This window comes from Amblyraja radiata, chromosome 11 (assembly GCF_010909765.2).
Source record: "Amblyraja radiata isolate CabotCenter1 chromosome 11, sAmbRad1.1.pri, whole genome shotgun sequence".
Lineage (NCBI taxonomy): Eukaryota > Metazoa > Chordata > Chondrichthyes > Rajiformes > Rajidae > Amblyraja > Amblyraja radiata.
The window spans coordinates 10,803,980-10,821,264 of NC_045966.1; the positions used below are offsets into that span (position 1 = coordinate 10,803,980).

The window sequence follows — 17,285 nt, forward strand, 5'->3', positions numbered from 1 at the left end:
GTGTGTGTGTCTGTCTGTCTATCTACCTATCTATCTGTGTCTGTCTCTGTGTGTGTCTGTCTCTCTCTGTGTGTGTGTCTCTGTGTGTGTGTGTCTCTGTCTCTGTGTGTGTGTGTGTGTCTGTCTCTGTGTGTGTCTGTCTCTGTGTGTGTGTATGTCTGTCTATCTACCTATCTGAGGTACACAAAATTGCTGGGGAAACTCAGCGGGTGCAGCAGCATCTATGGAGTGAAGGAAATAGGCGACGTTTCGGGCCGAAACCCTTCTTCAGACTGGGTCTGTGTACCTTCGATATTCCAGCATCTGCAGTTCCCTTTTGAACACTTTATCTACCTATCTGTGTCTGTCTCTGTGTCTGTCTCTGTGTGTGTCTCTGTGTGTGTGTCTGTGTGTCTCTGTGTGTGTGTCTGTCTCTGTGTGTGTCTGTCTATCTGTGTGTGTGTGTGTGTGCATCTGTCTCTGTGTGTCTGTTTATCTGTTTGTGTGTCTGTCTATCTGTGTCTGTTTCTGTGTGTGTCTGTCTTTGTGTGTGTCTGTCTGTCTTTGTGTGCGTCTGTCTGTCTTTGTGTGCGTCTGTCTGTGTGTGTGTGTCTGTGTGTGTGTGTGTGTGTCTGTCTGTCTGTGTGTGTGTCTGTCTCTGTGTGTGTCTGTCTCTGTCTGTGTCTGTCTATGTGTGTGTCTGTTTCCGTGTGTGTGTGTGTCAGGCTGCTGATGTAAGCTCTGCTTCGGTGTATCTCTGTCCATGGGGTGTCTTGTCTGTCTGTGTGTGTGTCTCTCTCTCTCTGGGCGTCTGTCTCTGTGTGCGTATCTGTCTCCCTGGGTGTGTGTGGCTGAGTGTATCTGTGTGCCCGTCTCTGTGTCTGGGCGTCTGTGTGTGTATCTCTCCCTCTCCCTCAATCTCGCTCTCTCTGTGTATCTGTGGCATATCAGTAATTGTTGATGAAACCTGAGAGTGTGCTGGTCCCTGATGATGGGATGATATTGGTGTTTTGCTCCTGACCTGTGTCTGAAGTGTAAATAAAATTAAATGTGTCATAGCGGCATTGGTATGAGTGACTTTTAAAATTGGTCTCTTATATTTTTGTCTGCAAAACACAGCTTCTGCCAGAAAATGTGGGACTCAGTCCCTTCGTTTGGTATAATATTTATTAAAATTGACTGCATATCATTAAAAGTGGAGAAATGTTTCTATTGCAAATTTTATTTTACATTATGAAGATGTGGAATGTTTCTTTCCCTGTGCCCCCCCCCCCCCCCCTTGCTGCTGCATCTGGATGTGTGTTTTCACAGATATCAGCAGCCCTCTGTTCCCTTGGCAATCCTCCTCCTATGAGCCTGAATTGTAAATGTTTTTGCAATTCTGTCATGTGTTTTACAGGAAGAATCACAAACAAAGTGAGTGTTGTGTGGAACATGATTCTTCTTCTTGCGTATGGCGTGCACAGCCTAAAGTTGTAGGACAACTTGTTCTATTTGATCTTATTTGACTGTGCACACCGGGGTTGATTGCATTTGTCGAAACAGGGTGGACCACGTGAAGGTTGCAATCTCCCACCCCAGGAACATGATAAAGAATACTATAAGAGTTATTTTTTTTCTTCTTTAAAGCCAAATACAGGACTGGAACTGACACATAGGTACTGCCTCTCCACAAATGTGCATATCATGAGATCAGTGTGTCAGCAGAGTTGTTGGCCCTCTTAGTGTTTCATGGTAAAGAACTTGTCCCAAATGCAATGCTCATGGTCTTGGTGGCAGTGCTCTCCTTTATGCTTCAGACACATTGACTACCTGCAGCAGCATCTCAAAGTACTGGTGAGGTACTTACTGACAATGTTGCCTTTGTGAAATGTCTCATCCCATCCACAGCCAACATTGATGCCCGACTTGCCCTGCTCTTTTCGTTGTTCACATATCCAACATCAAGGTCTCTGATCGAAGCTCTATCTAGGCATCATTAAGCAGAGAAAGTGTAGCACACTCAATGGGTCAAAATGGAGGAAGAAAATTGGAGTTCATTTGTCATGAGCACAAAGGAGCCCTATCCTAACAGGGGAATGGGGCACCTAACCCTTTGTCCTGTCAGTCACCACTGGCCTCATCTCTGGCAAAATCTGCACATCCACATTGACCTTAGCCACAGGATAACACAAAACGTGTAATTCTGCATCCCGAGGGATGGTCCAAGGAGAAGGTATTAAGTTGCTACTCTGGTGATTGTTAACTTCATTATCTCAAGTCAGAAGCAACATCACTAATGACCATTCTAGTCTTGTGCAGTTCAAAATGATCTAAAATGTACTGGTCTTTGTTTGGCAGTAATATTACAGCTAAACTAGGAATTTTCACAGTTTAAGCTGTCCAAGTGCAAAATCTCAGAAGCAGTACAACATTTTGTTTGTAAAAACAGTATAAAGTCATACAAGTAGACACAAAATGCTGGGGTAACTCAGCGGGACAGGCGGCATCTCTGGGGAGAAGGAATAGGAGACGTTTTGAGTCGAGATGCTGCCTGTCCCGCTGAGTTACTCCAGCATTTTGAGTCTACCTTCGATTGTAACGAGCATCTGCAGTTCTTTCTTACACATATAGTCATACAGCATGGAAACAGGCCACTTACCTACTCCAACAAACATGCCCCATCTACACTAGTCCCACCTGCCTAGGTTTGGTCTGTATCCTTCTAAACCTATCCTATTTACTTAGAAAAACATCTAAATTTATAAACATGTCTCCAATTTGATATTTAGAATGTTGTGCCTTTAACAAAAAAAAAACCTAAACTATTTTTATGCTTCGATGTTTGCTCAGTTATTAGCACTTTTGCAGTTGAGACAGAAGACTGCGTTCAAGTCCAGCTAGAGTGACACTTCAGTGATACACTGAGGGTGTGCCCACTGTCAGAGGCAATATTTTTGGATGAGATTTTGCACTGAGGCTCATGGAGGGATAAGATCCAATGTCACCTTCATGGAGAAGATTTAGCGCCATGGAGTCAATCGGCATGGAAACAGGCGCATTCTGCCAAACTTGCCTGTGCCAACCAAGATGCCCCATCGACACTAGACCCACCCGATCGCGTTTTGCCCATGTCCCTCTCAACCTTTCCTATCCATGTAACTGTCCAATTGTCTTTTTTGAAATGTTATAGTACCCGCCTCAATTACCTCCTCTGGCAGCTTGTTCCATCCTCTGTGGGAGAAAGTTGCTCCTTGTGTTCAAATTAAATCTTTTGCCTCTCACCTTAAATCTTTCACCTCCAACCTTAAGAATATGGGAAGTTATCTCTGGTGTCTTAATCAATATTTATCTCTTAATAAACATCACAAGTTGGGCTTAAGGGCCTGTTTTCATGCTGTATAATCTATAATTAAGCAGTTTACCAGAACAAATCAGATCACATTTGTATTGATTATTTGCTGGCAAGTACAAAATTACTTGACCCAAAGTAATGGGTTTGTTCCAAATTGTATCTGCAAATGAGATTTCCTGCTCAATAACTGTATTACCGGTAGTTTGACATGGCTTACAGTAGTTTTTGTCTTGAATCCTTCTTTTAAATTCATAGATTTATACAGCTCCGAAACAAAGTGTTCCTTGCCGACTTGTCCTTGCCGACTAAGAAGCCTCATCCACACTGGTCCCACCTGCCCATGTTTGGCCCATATCCCTCTAAATCTTTCCCATCCATGTACTTGTCCAAATATCTTTCAAATGTCATTGTATTGCCTGCCTCAATTACCTCCTCTGGAAGCCCGTTCCTTATATGTGGAAAAGTTGCCTCTCGTGTTCCTGTTAAATCTTTCCCCCCCCCCCCCCTCGCCATAAGCCCATGTTCTCTGATTCTTGATTCCCTTGCTAAATATTCCTTCCTTAATTTGATGAAGACACATTAAGACAACAGCCATAACAACTAATATGACGGACTTAATGAGGTGAGAAAACTCTGGAGGAACTCCAACGATAGGGTAGACATGGGTACCAGACTGTTTGTGGGTAAGTTGGGCGACAAGAGTTATTAAAAAGGCTTTAAGTGGTTCTTAGAAGATATTTTTGCATTGTCTTTGATTTGAGCCCTGTATTCACGAGCTGTTGTATCAGGAGTTGTCTTCTAAATTTATTTTCTGTTTTTTCTGGACATTGTTGTTTTTAAATCCCCTCTCTCCATGTTCCTCCCTTCCTTGAGTTGACATTGTTTCTACCATTGTTAATCCATTCAAGTAAGTTTTTCTTTAACATGTGATCAGTGTTCTTGTTATGAGAGGTTGCCTGAAGGATGCACTGTACTATTGTGATCCTTTTCCAGCTCGACATCCACTCGAGTAGATTGTGCATGTGAGCTATTGTACAATGGATGGTGGTTGCCATGACCAAAGGAACTTTTTCCCCTTTATCTTCGCTTGTGGATACTGAAGTTCTATTGTTTTGTCAATTTAATTTAGTTTAGTTTATTATTGTCACGTGTACTGAGGTACAGTGACAAGCTGTTGTTTACGTGCTATCAAGTCAAAAGAAAACTGTATATGATTACCCTCAAGCTGTCCACGATGCAAAGATACAGGATACAACATTTAGCGCAAGATAAAGTTACAGTGCCCTTCATAATGTTCGGTGCAAAGACCCATCATTTATTTGCCTCTGTACTCCACAATTTGAGATTTGTAATAGAAAAAAAATCACACGTGGTTAAAGTGCACATTGTCAGATTTTATTAAAGGCAATTTTTATACATTTAGGCTTCACCGTGTAGAAATTACAGCAGTGTTTATACATAGTCCCCCTATTTTAGGGCACCATAATGTTTGGGACACGTGGTTTCACAGGTGTTTGTAATTGCTCAGGTGTGTTTAATTGCCTTCTTAATGCAGATGCAAATTACCACACATTTCACTGTACCTATTGGTACATGTGGCAATAAATGTATCTTGTATATAAAAGAGCTCTCAGCACCTTGTCTTTCCTCCAGTCTTTCCATCACCTTTGGAAACTTTAATTGCTGTTTATCAACATGAGGAACAAAGTTGTGCCAATGAAAGTCAAAGAAGCCATTATGAGTCTGAGAAACAAGAATAAAACTGTTGGAGACATCAGCCAAACCTTAGGCTTACCAAAATCAACTGTTCGGAACATCATTAAGAAGAAAGAGAGCACTGGTGAGCTTACTAATTGTAAAGGGACTGGCAGGCCAAGGAAGACCTCCACTACTGACAGAAGAATTCTCTCTATAATAAAGAAAAATCCCCAAACACCTGTCCGACAGATCAGAAACACTCTTCAGGAGTCAGGTGTGGATTTATAAATGACCACTGTCCGCAGAAGACTTCATGAACAGAAATACAGAGGCTACACTGCAAGATGCAAACCACTGGTTAGCCGCAAACATAGGATGGCCAGGTTACAGTTTGCCAAGGAGTACTTAAAAGAGCAACCACAGTTCTGGAAAAAGGTCTTGTGGACAGATGAGACTAAGATTAACTTGTATTAGAGTGATGGTAAGAGCAAAGTATGGAGGAGAGAGGAACTGCAGAAGATCCAAAGCATACCACCTCATCTGTGAAACACGGTGGTGGGGGTGTTATGGCCTGGCATCTATGGCTGCTGAAGGTACTGGCTCAGCATAATGAATTCTGGAGTGTAGAGACACATACTATCTGATCGTTCAAACAAATGCCTCAAAACTCATTGGCCGGCAGTTCATTCTACAGCAAGACAATGATCTCAAACATACTGCTAAAGCAACAAAGGAGTTTTTTTAAAGCTAAAAAATGGTCAATTCTTGAGTGGCCACGTCAATCATCCGATCTGAACCAAATTGAGTGTGCCTTTTATATGTTGAAGAGAAAACTGGGGGACTAGCCCCCAAAACAAGCATAAGCTAAAGATGGCTGCAATACAAGCCTGGCAGAGCATCACCAGAGAAGACACCCAGCAACTGGTGATGTCCATGAATCGCAGACTTCAAGCAGTCATTGCAGGCAAAGGATATGCAACAAAATACTATGCACTCCTTTCATTTACATGACATTGTTGTGCCCCAAACATTATGGTGCCCTGAAATGGGCGAACTATGTATAAACACTGCTGTAATTTCTACATGGCGAAACAAATCTATAAAAATGGCCTTTATTAAAATCTGACAATGTGCACTTTAACCACAAGTGATATTTTTCTATTACAAATTGTAAATTGTGGAGTACAGAGGCAAATAAATAAATGACGGGTCTTTGTCCCAAACATTATGGAGGGCACTATAGATTTAAGGATAGTTCAAAGGTCTCCAATGAGGTTGATGGAAAGTCAGAACTACACTAGCTGACGAGAGGACCGTTCAGTTGCCTGATAATAACTGGGAAGAAACTCTCCCTGAATCTGAAGGTGTGCATTCTTACACTACTGTACCTCTGGAGAGGGGAGAAGAGGGAGTGTCTGGGGAGAGACTGGCCCTTGATTATGCTGGTGGCCTTGCCAAGGCAGCGTGATGTGTAGATGCAGTCAATGTTGGTTGGTTTGTGTGATGCGCTGCAATTTCTTGCGGTCTTGGATGGAGCTGTTCCCAAATGATGTATTCCGATACAATCCTTTCCACAGTGTATCTGTATTAGTCCATTTGTCTATTTGGTTCAGAAGAGCCTACCTGAGCGTTCTTTTAATCAAATAAATAGTTTGTGAATTAATATGAGATTTTACATTTTGAACGTGTAGTTATACATCGTGATAAAATATGGGTTAATAGCAGTACGGCTGGTTTGGCATTTTGTTCATTGTAACAGTCCATAAACAACATTTACAATGTTTGTTTTTAGACTCTGCTAGGCATAGCATTTGAATATTCTAAGAGGAGGAGATAGATTATGGCAGGAACCGGCCCTGTTGCCTACGATGACTACGCCGACTATGATGTTAATCTATATCCCATTTCTCTGTCTGTTCATGTGCTGCCTTGAAGCTGCTCAAACATTGCTATCATATCTGCTTCTACCACTTCCCATAGCAGTGCATTACAGACGAGAACTACTGCCTGGGTAAATAGTGGGTGGGGGGGGGGGGGGGAACTGAGGGTCAAGAGTGTTCGATTGCCATATGTACTGAAAACAGAACAATAGAATTCTTACTTGCAGCAGCATGACAGGTCCACGAGCACAGTACTCACTATACACAGATAACATAATAATCAAATTAAAGTTCAATTAACTAAAAAAAAAAATGCAAAAAAAATCTTAATGGGTCTGTCCCACTTACGCGACATTTTAGGCGACTACAGGAGACTATGAAGTCGCCACATGTTCGCCGGAGGTTGCTGGGGTGTCGCCTGCATGATGGTGAGTAGTTCCCGCATTCTCGTAACTTCATTCTGGCCGCCGCTAATTTTTCAACATGCTGTCTGTAACATGTTGAAAGATAAGTGCCGGCCAAAATTTTGACACCATGGAGAGTAGCAAGAATTCTCATGACGTAGGTGCCGTGGTAGTGGGTTGCCAGGAGGTCATAGGTTGTCACCGGTGCTGACCGGTGAATTTCATTGGGTCATTGGGGGGGGAAAACATAAACGGTGGTTTTCAGAACCAAGGATAACCGACCGGTTATGTTAATGTTCGCCGAGATTCACAGCGTGTATCTCTGGCTTCTTAAAAGTTGTATCCACTCCTCCTCCCCCTCCCCCCCCCCCCCCCTCTTTTAAAGGACTTCCGTGACCCTTCCCGTACACTGTGCTTTCACCGTCTTAAATACAGCGCCAACCTTCCTGTTCATCGCGGTGTGTGTCTGTATCACATTGGCTTTGCACCGTGTGAATTTTACTCGGGCAACGTACCTCCCACTTGCCCTGTTCCCCGCCTGCATAACTGGCTGGTGAAGGAAGCGATGTGTGTATGTGCATGTGTGTTCCACTCTGACAGTCGCTGCTCCAGTCGCTGGTTTTTCAGCGACCTACTACGACTTGGCAGTCGCTTGAACATTCACCTGTGGAACAGGCCCATAAGTCCCTTGTGCAAACAAAAACAGTTCATAGTTTAGTTAGTGTTTGTATTGTTCAAAAGCCTGATGGTTGTTGGGAAGAAGCTGTTCCTGAACCTAAAGAATGAATATTGGAAGTACTCTGCAGGTCAGGCAGTATCTATGGCAAATGTTAATGAATTAACAGTTCAAAGACATTTGGACAGCTTTATTGATAGGAAGGGTTTAGAGGGCTATGGACTAAATGCAGGCAAATGGGACTAGCCCAAAATGCCAACTTGGTTGATATGGACGAGGTGGGCTGAAGGGCCTGTTTCGGTGCTGCACATCTCCTTGACTAAGATACTAACTCAAGACTCAGACTTTAAGTATGAAGGTTGGTAAATTCATGAGGGGAGGGAAGAACAAGAGACGTTGGGCAGGAGAGGATAAGCGATACAAGGGTCAATGGTCCTTTTTGCATTCAGGGTTGGAGTTGTGTTTCTGAAGTTGGGTTGTGGATCATCTTTCTGGAAAGTGCTTGATGTAAATGGAACTTATGTTTAATGCAACCAACCCACTCAGTTCCTGATGTGAAGGATTTAGAAGATGATTTAATTATCAAAAATAATTTAACCAAAATTGCTGTTAATTCAGGGGCCTTGTACACACTGTTGCCACCACTCTGCACCAAGTTTATTTGGAAAGTGAGTGAAAGAAGTTCATAAATTATGTTTACAATGCCTCGTTTCATATCTACATCCAAGATGTTTTTGTAATCCCAGGAGCGTTAAAGCTCTTTTTCTATTTATACCGACTACTTTCTAAAAATAACCTGTTTCAGGATCTATTTTGGGCGCTATTATCAACATGGATGTTTCAGTAACTCCTTTCATGACATGCGTAGGAGTTCTCGTAGAGTTTGAAAGCTCTTCAAGCAAGTAATTTATCTGAAGTGGTGATGTTTACTACTGTGTGATTTAAAAATTTCACCTGTTACACCTCTTGTAAATTGACAACAATCGACAAAATATGTGAGGAGCTGCAAACAGCACGGAACGTGGCAGCATGCAACAAGTCTGCCAATTGACAAACCTGCTCTTGTAGTGTGAAAACATTCACTGACATCCACATAAGTAGCAGGCTGGAGACTAATGCAAGGGCATGTGGGAGCTGGGCATTACTTTGTCTCTTCTATCTTAGACAGAGAAAATTAATTGTGCGGTTTTAGCCCTTTTTAACCCCAAAAATGTATGCTAAACAACATTTATGGTTAGAGCGAAGTTAGACACAAAAGTGCTGGAGTAACTCACTGGTCAGGCAGCATCTCTGGAGAAGAAGGTTGGGTGATGTTTCGGGTCGGGGCCCTTCTTCAGACTGGGTGGGTGACGAATTGTGTTGGGACCCTTCTTCAGACTGGGTAGGTGACGTTTGGGGTCGGGACTTGCAAAAAACACATTCAATTGGGTGCATTTAGTTCAATGACATGGAAATGCTGGTTTATATATGTTTTTTAAAAACACAAAAAGAAATTGTGAGCTCACATTTTAAAATATATTGTGTTTAACCAGGCTGCAAGAGGACCCTCCAGCAGGAGTGAGTGGTGCACCATCTGATAATAACATAATGTCATGGAATGCAGTTATATTTGGGTGAGTACTTTAAGCAGAGTAGCTGCGGTGATATTTGGAATTTACTTTTAGCCCTCAACAAAAGTGTTGAAACATGTTGAAAGCATACACGATTTCTTGGGGAAAATACTGAATAGAGTCATAGTCATACAGCATGAAAACAAGCCATTCGGCCCAACTTACCATACTAACCAAGACACCCCATCTATGCTCGTCCCACGTTTGGCCAAGTTGCCCTCTAAACATTTCCTATCCATGTACTTGTCCAAGTGTCTTTTAAATGCTGTCGTAGCATTGACGACCTCATCTGGCATTGTTGAACTGAAGCTGTGGGTTTGATCACTGTCATACATCAGAAGTACATGGGAGAAGACCACCTGACCTCTCGAGTCTGCTTGGCCGTTTTATAAGGTCATGGCTGATCTGAATGTAATGTTAATTCTGTGTTTCTGTAATGATCTTTCACATACTTGCTTCTAGAGAATCTCTTCTTTAAAACTACTGCTTCCAATGCCCTTTGAGGAAGCCAATTCCAAAGATTCATGATCGCAGAGAATATTTTGCCTCGACTTTAAATTGCTGAAATTAAATATCTTAAATTAAATTTTGTAGTATGTTTGGTTTAAATGTTCTACAGGTTAGCATGGTTGAATATTTAAAAGATATTAATTAACTTCCATCGACATTCAATTGAAGCCATTCAACTGGAGACTCGGTGATTTTCATCAATAATGCTAAATGGGTTGTGTGGACCCTGGGCCCCTATGTTGGGATGCAATAGTTGGAAAGTGTGTTCCTAGCTGATCACTAATCTCTGATCATGGTGAAAAAAACGAATCTACATTGGCTGAGGGCTGGGCTTGGTTTTCAGGTGCCGATCACGATCTGGTGGCTTGTCAACTCTCATTGTCCTTGCTTGCGCATTACAGTTGGACGTGGGGTCATGTTAAAGGCAGCTGGACAGATCCCTTTCCCAGAACGATTCAATAATTTCAGAAATTGGTAAAACTGGAGCTGCTCCACAATTTTTGTACGATCATTAATTTAATTGCTCCAAATTTTTTTTGTTAAAGTGTGATTAGCTTTATAGAATCTGCAAATGTTAAAACTGGGGCTAATCCAGGTGAGACGGCATTTAGAATAGAACAATTAACACTGGTAAAGTCACATCTATGCTAATTTTTGGGTGATGCAATTTAGAGCCATTTCAGAACAATCATGCGAATAACTTTTTTGTTTCGGCTGTCTCAGATGACTTGGTTGCTCATGCCGTGTGCAGTAAACCAGCTTTAAGTTGTACCAAAGGTACAATATATTGTATGAGAATAATTTTATCCTCCTTAGGCTGTGTGTTACATATTCTACTACTAGTTGGTTTTTAATATTTCTAATGCACGTTTTCTTTCATTTCCTGATAACCACTTCTAGACCCGAAGGGACACCTTTTGAAGATGGTAAGTTTCTTCATTTTTATTTTATTTGGAATATTAGTGAGGAAGGAGAAATGTATAAAATCATGAGAGGAATAGATCGGGTAGATGCACAGAATCTCTTGCCCAGAGTAGGGGAATCGAGGACCAGAGGACATAAGTTCAGGGTGAAAGGGAAAAGATTTCATAGGAATCTGAGGGGTAACTTTTTCACACAAAGGGTGGTGGGTGTATGGAACGAACTGCCAGATGAGGTAGTTGAGGCGGGGACTATCCCAACGTTTAAGAAACAGTGAGACAGGCACATGGATAGGGCAGGTTTGGAAGGATATGGACCAAGTGCAGGCAGGTGGGACTAGTGTAGCTGGGGCATGTTGGCCGGTGTGGGCAAGTTGGTCTGAAGGGCCTGTTTCCACACTATCAATCTATGACAAAGGTGGAGGGAATATTTTCTGATCCTTGAATCGTACGTCATTCTGCATCAAGGGACATGTCATTGAAATGTGTTCACCCATAAATGAACTTGTGTAATGTCGTATGTGTTTGCATGTTGGATCACTGACCTTTCAAATCCACTCTTGATGTTGTATACGGTTGAAGAAGAGACGAATGATTTTTGCAGGAAAAAGATGTTGTACATGATCATACACTTTATTTTAGGAGTAACATTAATGAAACACAATCTTGAAAAACAAGTGCCTGTACTTTTGTATTTGTATTTGTGAGTGATGTAAACTTGATTCCATAGTAAAGTTTATCTAGAAAAGTGGACATCAAGTTGGCATCAGGCACAGCCTATTCATAGAAAATAGGTGCAGGAGGAGGCCATTCCGCCCTTCGATCCAGCACCGCCATTCACTGTGATCATGGCTGATTGTCCCATACCAATAAACCGTGCCTGCCTTCTCCCCATATCCCTTGACTCCACTAGCCCCTAGAGCTCTATCTAACTTTCTCTTAAATCCATCCAATGATTTGGCCTCCACTGCCCTCTGTGGCAGGGATTTCCATAAATTCACAACTCTCTGGGTGAAAAAGTTTTTCTCACCTCAGTCTTAAATGACCTCCCCTTTATTCTAAGACTGTGGCCCCTGGTTCTGGACTCGCCCAACATTGGGAACATTTTTCCTGCATCTAGCTTGTCCAGTCCTTTTATAATTTTATATGTTTCTATAAGATACCCCCTCATCCTTCTAAACTCCAGTGAATACAAGCCTAGTCTTTTCAATCTTTCCTCATATGACAGTCCCGCCGTCCCAGGGATCAATCTCGTGAACCTACGCTGCACTGCCTCAATCACAAGGATGTCCTTCCTCAAATTAGGATGTCCTTCCTCAAATTAGGCTCAAAATATTCGAATGACTTGTGCTATGAATATGCAATAAACCCTTGTGATAGCGGACCATGGGGGAGGGGATGCTGTCCATTATTGCCGATTGTCCAGTATAACCGAATTAAGGGGATGAAGTTTAGTCCAAGGCTGGGAGGGAAGAAACACAGCTTTGGGGAGGAGGAGGGAGAGTTAGGCAAGCTGGGATTCGCACACCGCCGCAGAGCTCCCGGTCCCACATGCGGTGCACCAGCGATAGGTGCAATACACACACCGCCTTCATGCCGCTTGCTCTGTCCACTCCCGCAACCGGAAGCATGCTACGTGGCGCCAGCTCGTTGGGTGACTGGCAAGAGTGGGGGAGTGAAACAGGAGCCTCTGTCCGATATTGCGAGGGTTTGCTGTAGTCTGCTGCTAGAATGCTTGCTTCACTGTGTCCAACAAAGTAAAACTCCACTGTAGCATTTGCACTGTGGAAACGTGCTATTTGATATTTTAATATGAAGGATATCTTGTTTTTCTGCTTTGATTTACATTGAGAATCAATATTCAGTCGAATGCGGCAGGATTAATAAAGTTCACTTTCATGGCTACGTATCTGAGGTTTTTTCATTGATATTACATATTCATTTTTGTTTAAAGGTACTTTCAAATTGGTTATAGAGTTCACAGAAGAGTACCCCAATAAACCTCCAACAGTTAGATTTGTGTCAAAAATGTTCCATCCAAATGGTAAGTGTTATAAATTATTGTACAACACAGACCTGCCAATTTTGTTTCTGCCACATGTCCTTAACTCTTCATGATATAATAAGGTCATATCATAAGTAATAGGAGCAGAATTAGGCCATTCGGCCCATCAAGTCTACTCCGCCATTCCATCATGGCTGATCTATCTCTCCCTACTAACCCCATTCTCCTGCCTTCTCCCCATATCCCCTGACACCCGTACTAATCATGAATCTATCTTTGCATTAAAATTGTCAATCGACGGCTGTGATCTCTAGTCCTAGACCCTCCCACTAGTCACTAGTGGAAACAGCCTCTCCACATCCACTCTAGCCAAGCCTTTCACTATTCCGTACGTTTCAATGAGGTCTGTTTGTCCCCCCCCCATCCCTCATTCTTCTAAACTCCAGTGATTACAGGACCAGTGCTGTCACATGCTCATCATGTGTTAACCCACTCATTCCTGGGATCATTTTTTGTAAACCTCTGGATCCTCTCCAGGGCCAGCACATCCTTCCTCAGATATGCTGCCCAAAATGCCACAATTACTTCCATTTGTTTCTCACGCTCCTTCATAAGTGAAGGTAATATACTATGGATGTGATCGGGTGAACACTGGTCGGAACGGACTCAGCGGGCTGAAGGGCCCGTGTTTTCATGCTCCTGGAGGCTAAAGAAAAAAATCTCATTGCATGGCATTACACTTAGTACATGGCATAATTTGTTACAGAATGAGAGTTAATTTCCTGTATTATTCTGTGTTTTCAGTGTATGCAGATGGAAGTATATGCTTAGACATTCTTCAGAATCGCTGGAGTCCAACTTACGATGTTTCTTCAATTTTAACATCTATTCAGGTACATTTTCTGTAATTTAAATGTCATCTCTATCATATAAATTTAGTGTGGTTTGTTTAGACTTTCAGTAGCTTTTGAAGATTGTAATGGTAAAAAAAATTGTACAGTGCTGTAATGACGGGGAGGATAATAACGTGGATTGTATTGAATCATCAAACAATTAGTTCCTAATTGTTGGCTAAGATTTAGAAACAATGCACTATTTACTAGCTTTACTACCTTGTTTTGGGCGTCCAAACCGTTTAAAGGGAGATGTAGGTAATGCTGAACCAAAACTGGTTACATTTAGCAACCAAGAATATGGATGCTAGTTTACAAAGGAAAGACACAAAATGCTGGAGTAACGGGTCAGGCAGCATTTCTGGAGAACATGGATAGGTGATGTCACATGTCGGAACCCGAGTTAGATTTAGCTCTTGGGGCTAACGGAATCAAGGGATGTGGGGAGAAAGCATGAACGGGGTACTGATTTAGGATGATCAGCCATGATCATATTGAATGGCGGTGCTGGCTCGAAGGGCCGATTGGCCTACTCCTGTACCTATTTTCTATTGTTTCTAACCCGTATTAAATTTATTAACTGTTAACAAACTTTACAAGATTTTCGAAGCAACTTTCCAAAATCTAACATGCTATCTGTTCTGCTTATCTAGTCGCTACTTGATGAGCCAAACCCAAATAGTCCAGCAAATAGCCAGGCTGCACAACTTTATCAAGAAAACAAGCGAGAATACGAGAAGAGGGTATCTGCCATTGTGGAGCAGAGTTGGAGTGACTGCTAACCCCTCGACAGCAACAACAGTTCTCTGCCATCTGCCCAGCGCGTTGTTCGATCTGAATAATCGCACAAGATGGTGTCATGAGACTGGCAGAAGAGTCAGCACAAGTTCTTTGCTGAAATTCTTAAGGAATTCAACCCTTTTAACGTTTGTGCTGTTAAAGGGTTCTTCTGTTGCATGATGTGAATTTGTAAGCAGTATTTGATTAATCTGTACACTCTTTCATTGTTTAGGCATCATCACTGATCCATGTGTGCATCAACCTGCATAATAGCTCCTCACTCACACAAGTGAGTGCAAATTGTTGAATTGCTGGCTGCATTGCCATTGCAATAAATCCCAATTCTGGAATCCATTATATTAAACCTCTACTTCACTGTTAAATGCTGGTATCCTGATCACCAGCTGAAACTCTTGTGTACACTTGAAAAGCAATTACAATGTATTCTGCCTAGCAACAGCAAACGGCCTGTTGGCCGACCTGGAACTTACTTAGAATCTCAGTGTAGGTTCGTAGTAAGCAGGCCTTTTCTTTTCATCCAGTTCTCGATGAAACTGGGAGAATTTCTCAATGAAATTGATGAGAGAATACGTGCCCATATTTTCTCGGTGTTTATTTTGGAGGGGTCAGGTGGAGTGGCAGGGAACGTGCCTGTTTATCACTTGGAAAAGGTGTACCATGTGTCAAATCTGTTTCGACTAATACAACTGGTACTAGTTGTGTTTACAGCCAGCAATTGGTCACGCAGATTCACTGGAAAAGGCTTGAATCTGTAAAAGGACAAACAGCAGGTGCTTCTGTTATCTCGTGCATGTAGAATAGTCACCTTTAACATTATGACCGTGGGTTACTAATCTGTAGCATGGATCACTCATGACTTGTTACATTTTCAATTATTCACTTTTGGATACTCTCGACAAAGCACAATTAAATTTAAGAATGGATTGTGGTGAATTGGCAGCCTGCTTCATTCGATGCATGTGCCGTCTCACAAGAGTCGATTATGTTTGGGAGACTAAGGCATTTGATCACACTTTAAAGTCTGTTCCAGCAAATAAAAAATTGTGTTCAATATTTACCCTCCCCCTCCTCCCGAGGTACTTATTCATATGGGAGATGAAATCCTTTGGCTCCTGATGTTTTTCATTTTTAACACTGGTTTGGATAAGCGCGAGTGCTATTAGATCACCTGATGGTAAAATGCAACAGTTAAATCTGGTGCCATTTCTTGATGCCCATCCAAATTTGGCTTTGAATTTTCTTTTGTTCGGTTCATAATGGTATCCTGTACGCTGGAGAGCCAAGCTTCAGATTTCTTTTTATAAAGAGCAGTATTCCAAATGTATTGTAATTTTATCATCTATTCAGTATCCTCTCTCACTTTGTCCTATTAGTGGCAACTATGGGGACAATTGGAATGCTCTTGCACTGAAGATAATTTCATATTTTGGTAGCGTTCTGTGTATTTAGTTAGAAATAAAGCTGGTGGTTTTATTTTATGATACTTTGTCACTGCTGTGCTAAACTAAATACACGGACAAAACCATTGGAATGATTGTAAAATCAAGTATGAAATGTAGAGTATTCCCAAATTATTTTGTGGAGTAAAGAGGGTGTCTGCCATTGTGGAGCAGAGTTGGAGTGACTGTTAACCTACGGTAAAGATTCTTATTGTCTACCCCCCCGCCCCACCAAAGTACACCCAATGATAGTGGGTGACTTAGCTGACAGGAGGTCAAACTTGAAATGAGACATTTTAAAGACAAACTACTGAGCCACTTTCACGTCTGAAGCATGAATTGCATCTATCGTTATTGATGTGTTTAGTAGGAATCATCCAGTTCTGTATTCTCCAGGAGGGAATTTTCACAAGCCTTATCATTATAAGGATTGTGACCACGGTGAACTGGGTAGTTCAGGTGATCATCTTTTCACTTTTAAGCAGCTTTGGAGATTGGTTTTAGTGATGCGTATGTGTGTGCGTGTGAGTGAAAATACTTCTCATTTGTTTTCTGCTTTCGCTGTAATTAACTTTAATATAATTGTCCACTGTACTCTAGTAATGTTTTTTCAAAGGTTACAATTTCAGCTATTTTGTGAGAATTACTGTTTATTCTGTATAAAGAACTCTTATTCTTATTTTGTAAAGATGTTTTCATTCAAATCTTTAGCCCCATTTAAGGTGCATCAAACATTTTTGTACTCTACAATGCTTTTTATAAGGACGTGAGTAAAGGAAAATGTATTTATGATCCCTTCGAGTAATTCAATAGTAGTAATTGGTCACCATCTATTTTATGAAGAAAACAAATAATTTAGTCACTTAAGAAGTTTTATACAGGAAGTGATTAATGATATTAACTCTGTAATTGTTTGTCGTGGTAGTGTTTTTTTGGCCTTGTTTTTACTCTTGTCTTGAAGACTTTGGAAAAACAATTGAACTATCGACGGGCTGGATTTCTTTTTTTACGAGGCAACTCCAGCAAGAATGTTTCTAGCCCTCTGGGGATTGCAGTTTTCATGCTTATGTTGTACAATATGTATTGATGCAAACACATTTTCAGATTTTTTTTAATAAAATCTCTTACTTTATGAA

General features: G+C 41.6%; 1 protein-coding gene across 1 annotated transcript in view; it reads left to right on the plus strand.

The window, feature by feature from the left end:
- The window catches only part of ube2b (ubiquitin conjugating enzyme E2 B), a 17,718-nt gene extending 433 nt beyond the window's left edge, over positions 1 to 17,285 (plus strand). The window contains exons 2-6 of the mRNA XM_033029308.1: positions 9,504 to 9,584; positions 10,992 to 11,017; positions 12,966 to 13,055; positions 13,821 to 13,909; positions 14,563 to 17,285. Of these exons, the coding sequence (XP_032885199.1) occupies positions 9,504 to 9,584; positions 10,992 to 11,017; positions 12,966 to 13,055; positions 13,821 to 13,909; positions 14,563 to 14,691 (415 nt within the window). The 3' untranslated portion in view covers positions 14,692 to 17,285. The remainder of the gene's footprint in view (positions 1 to 9,503; positions 9,585 to 10,991; positions 11,018 to 12,965; positions 13,056 to 13,820; positions 13,910 to 14,562) is intronic.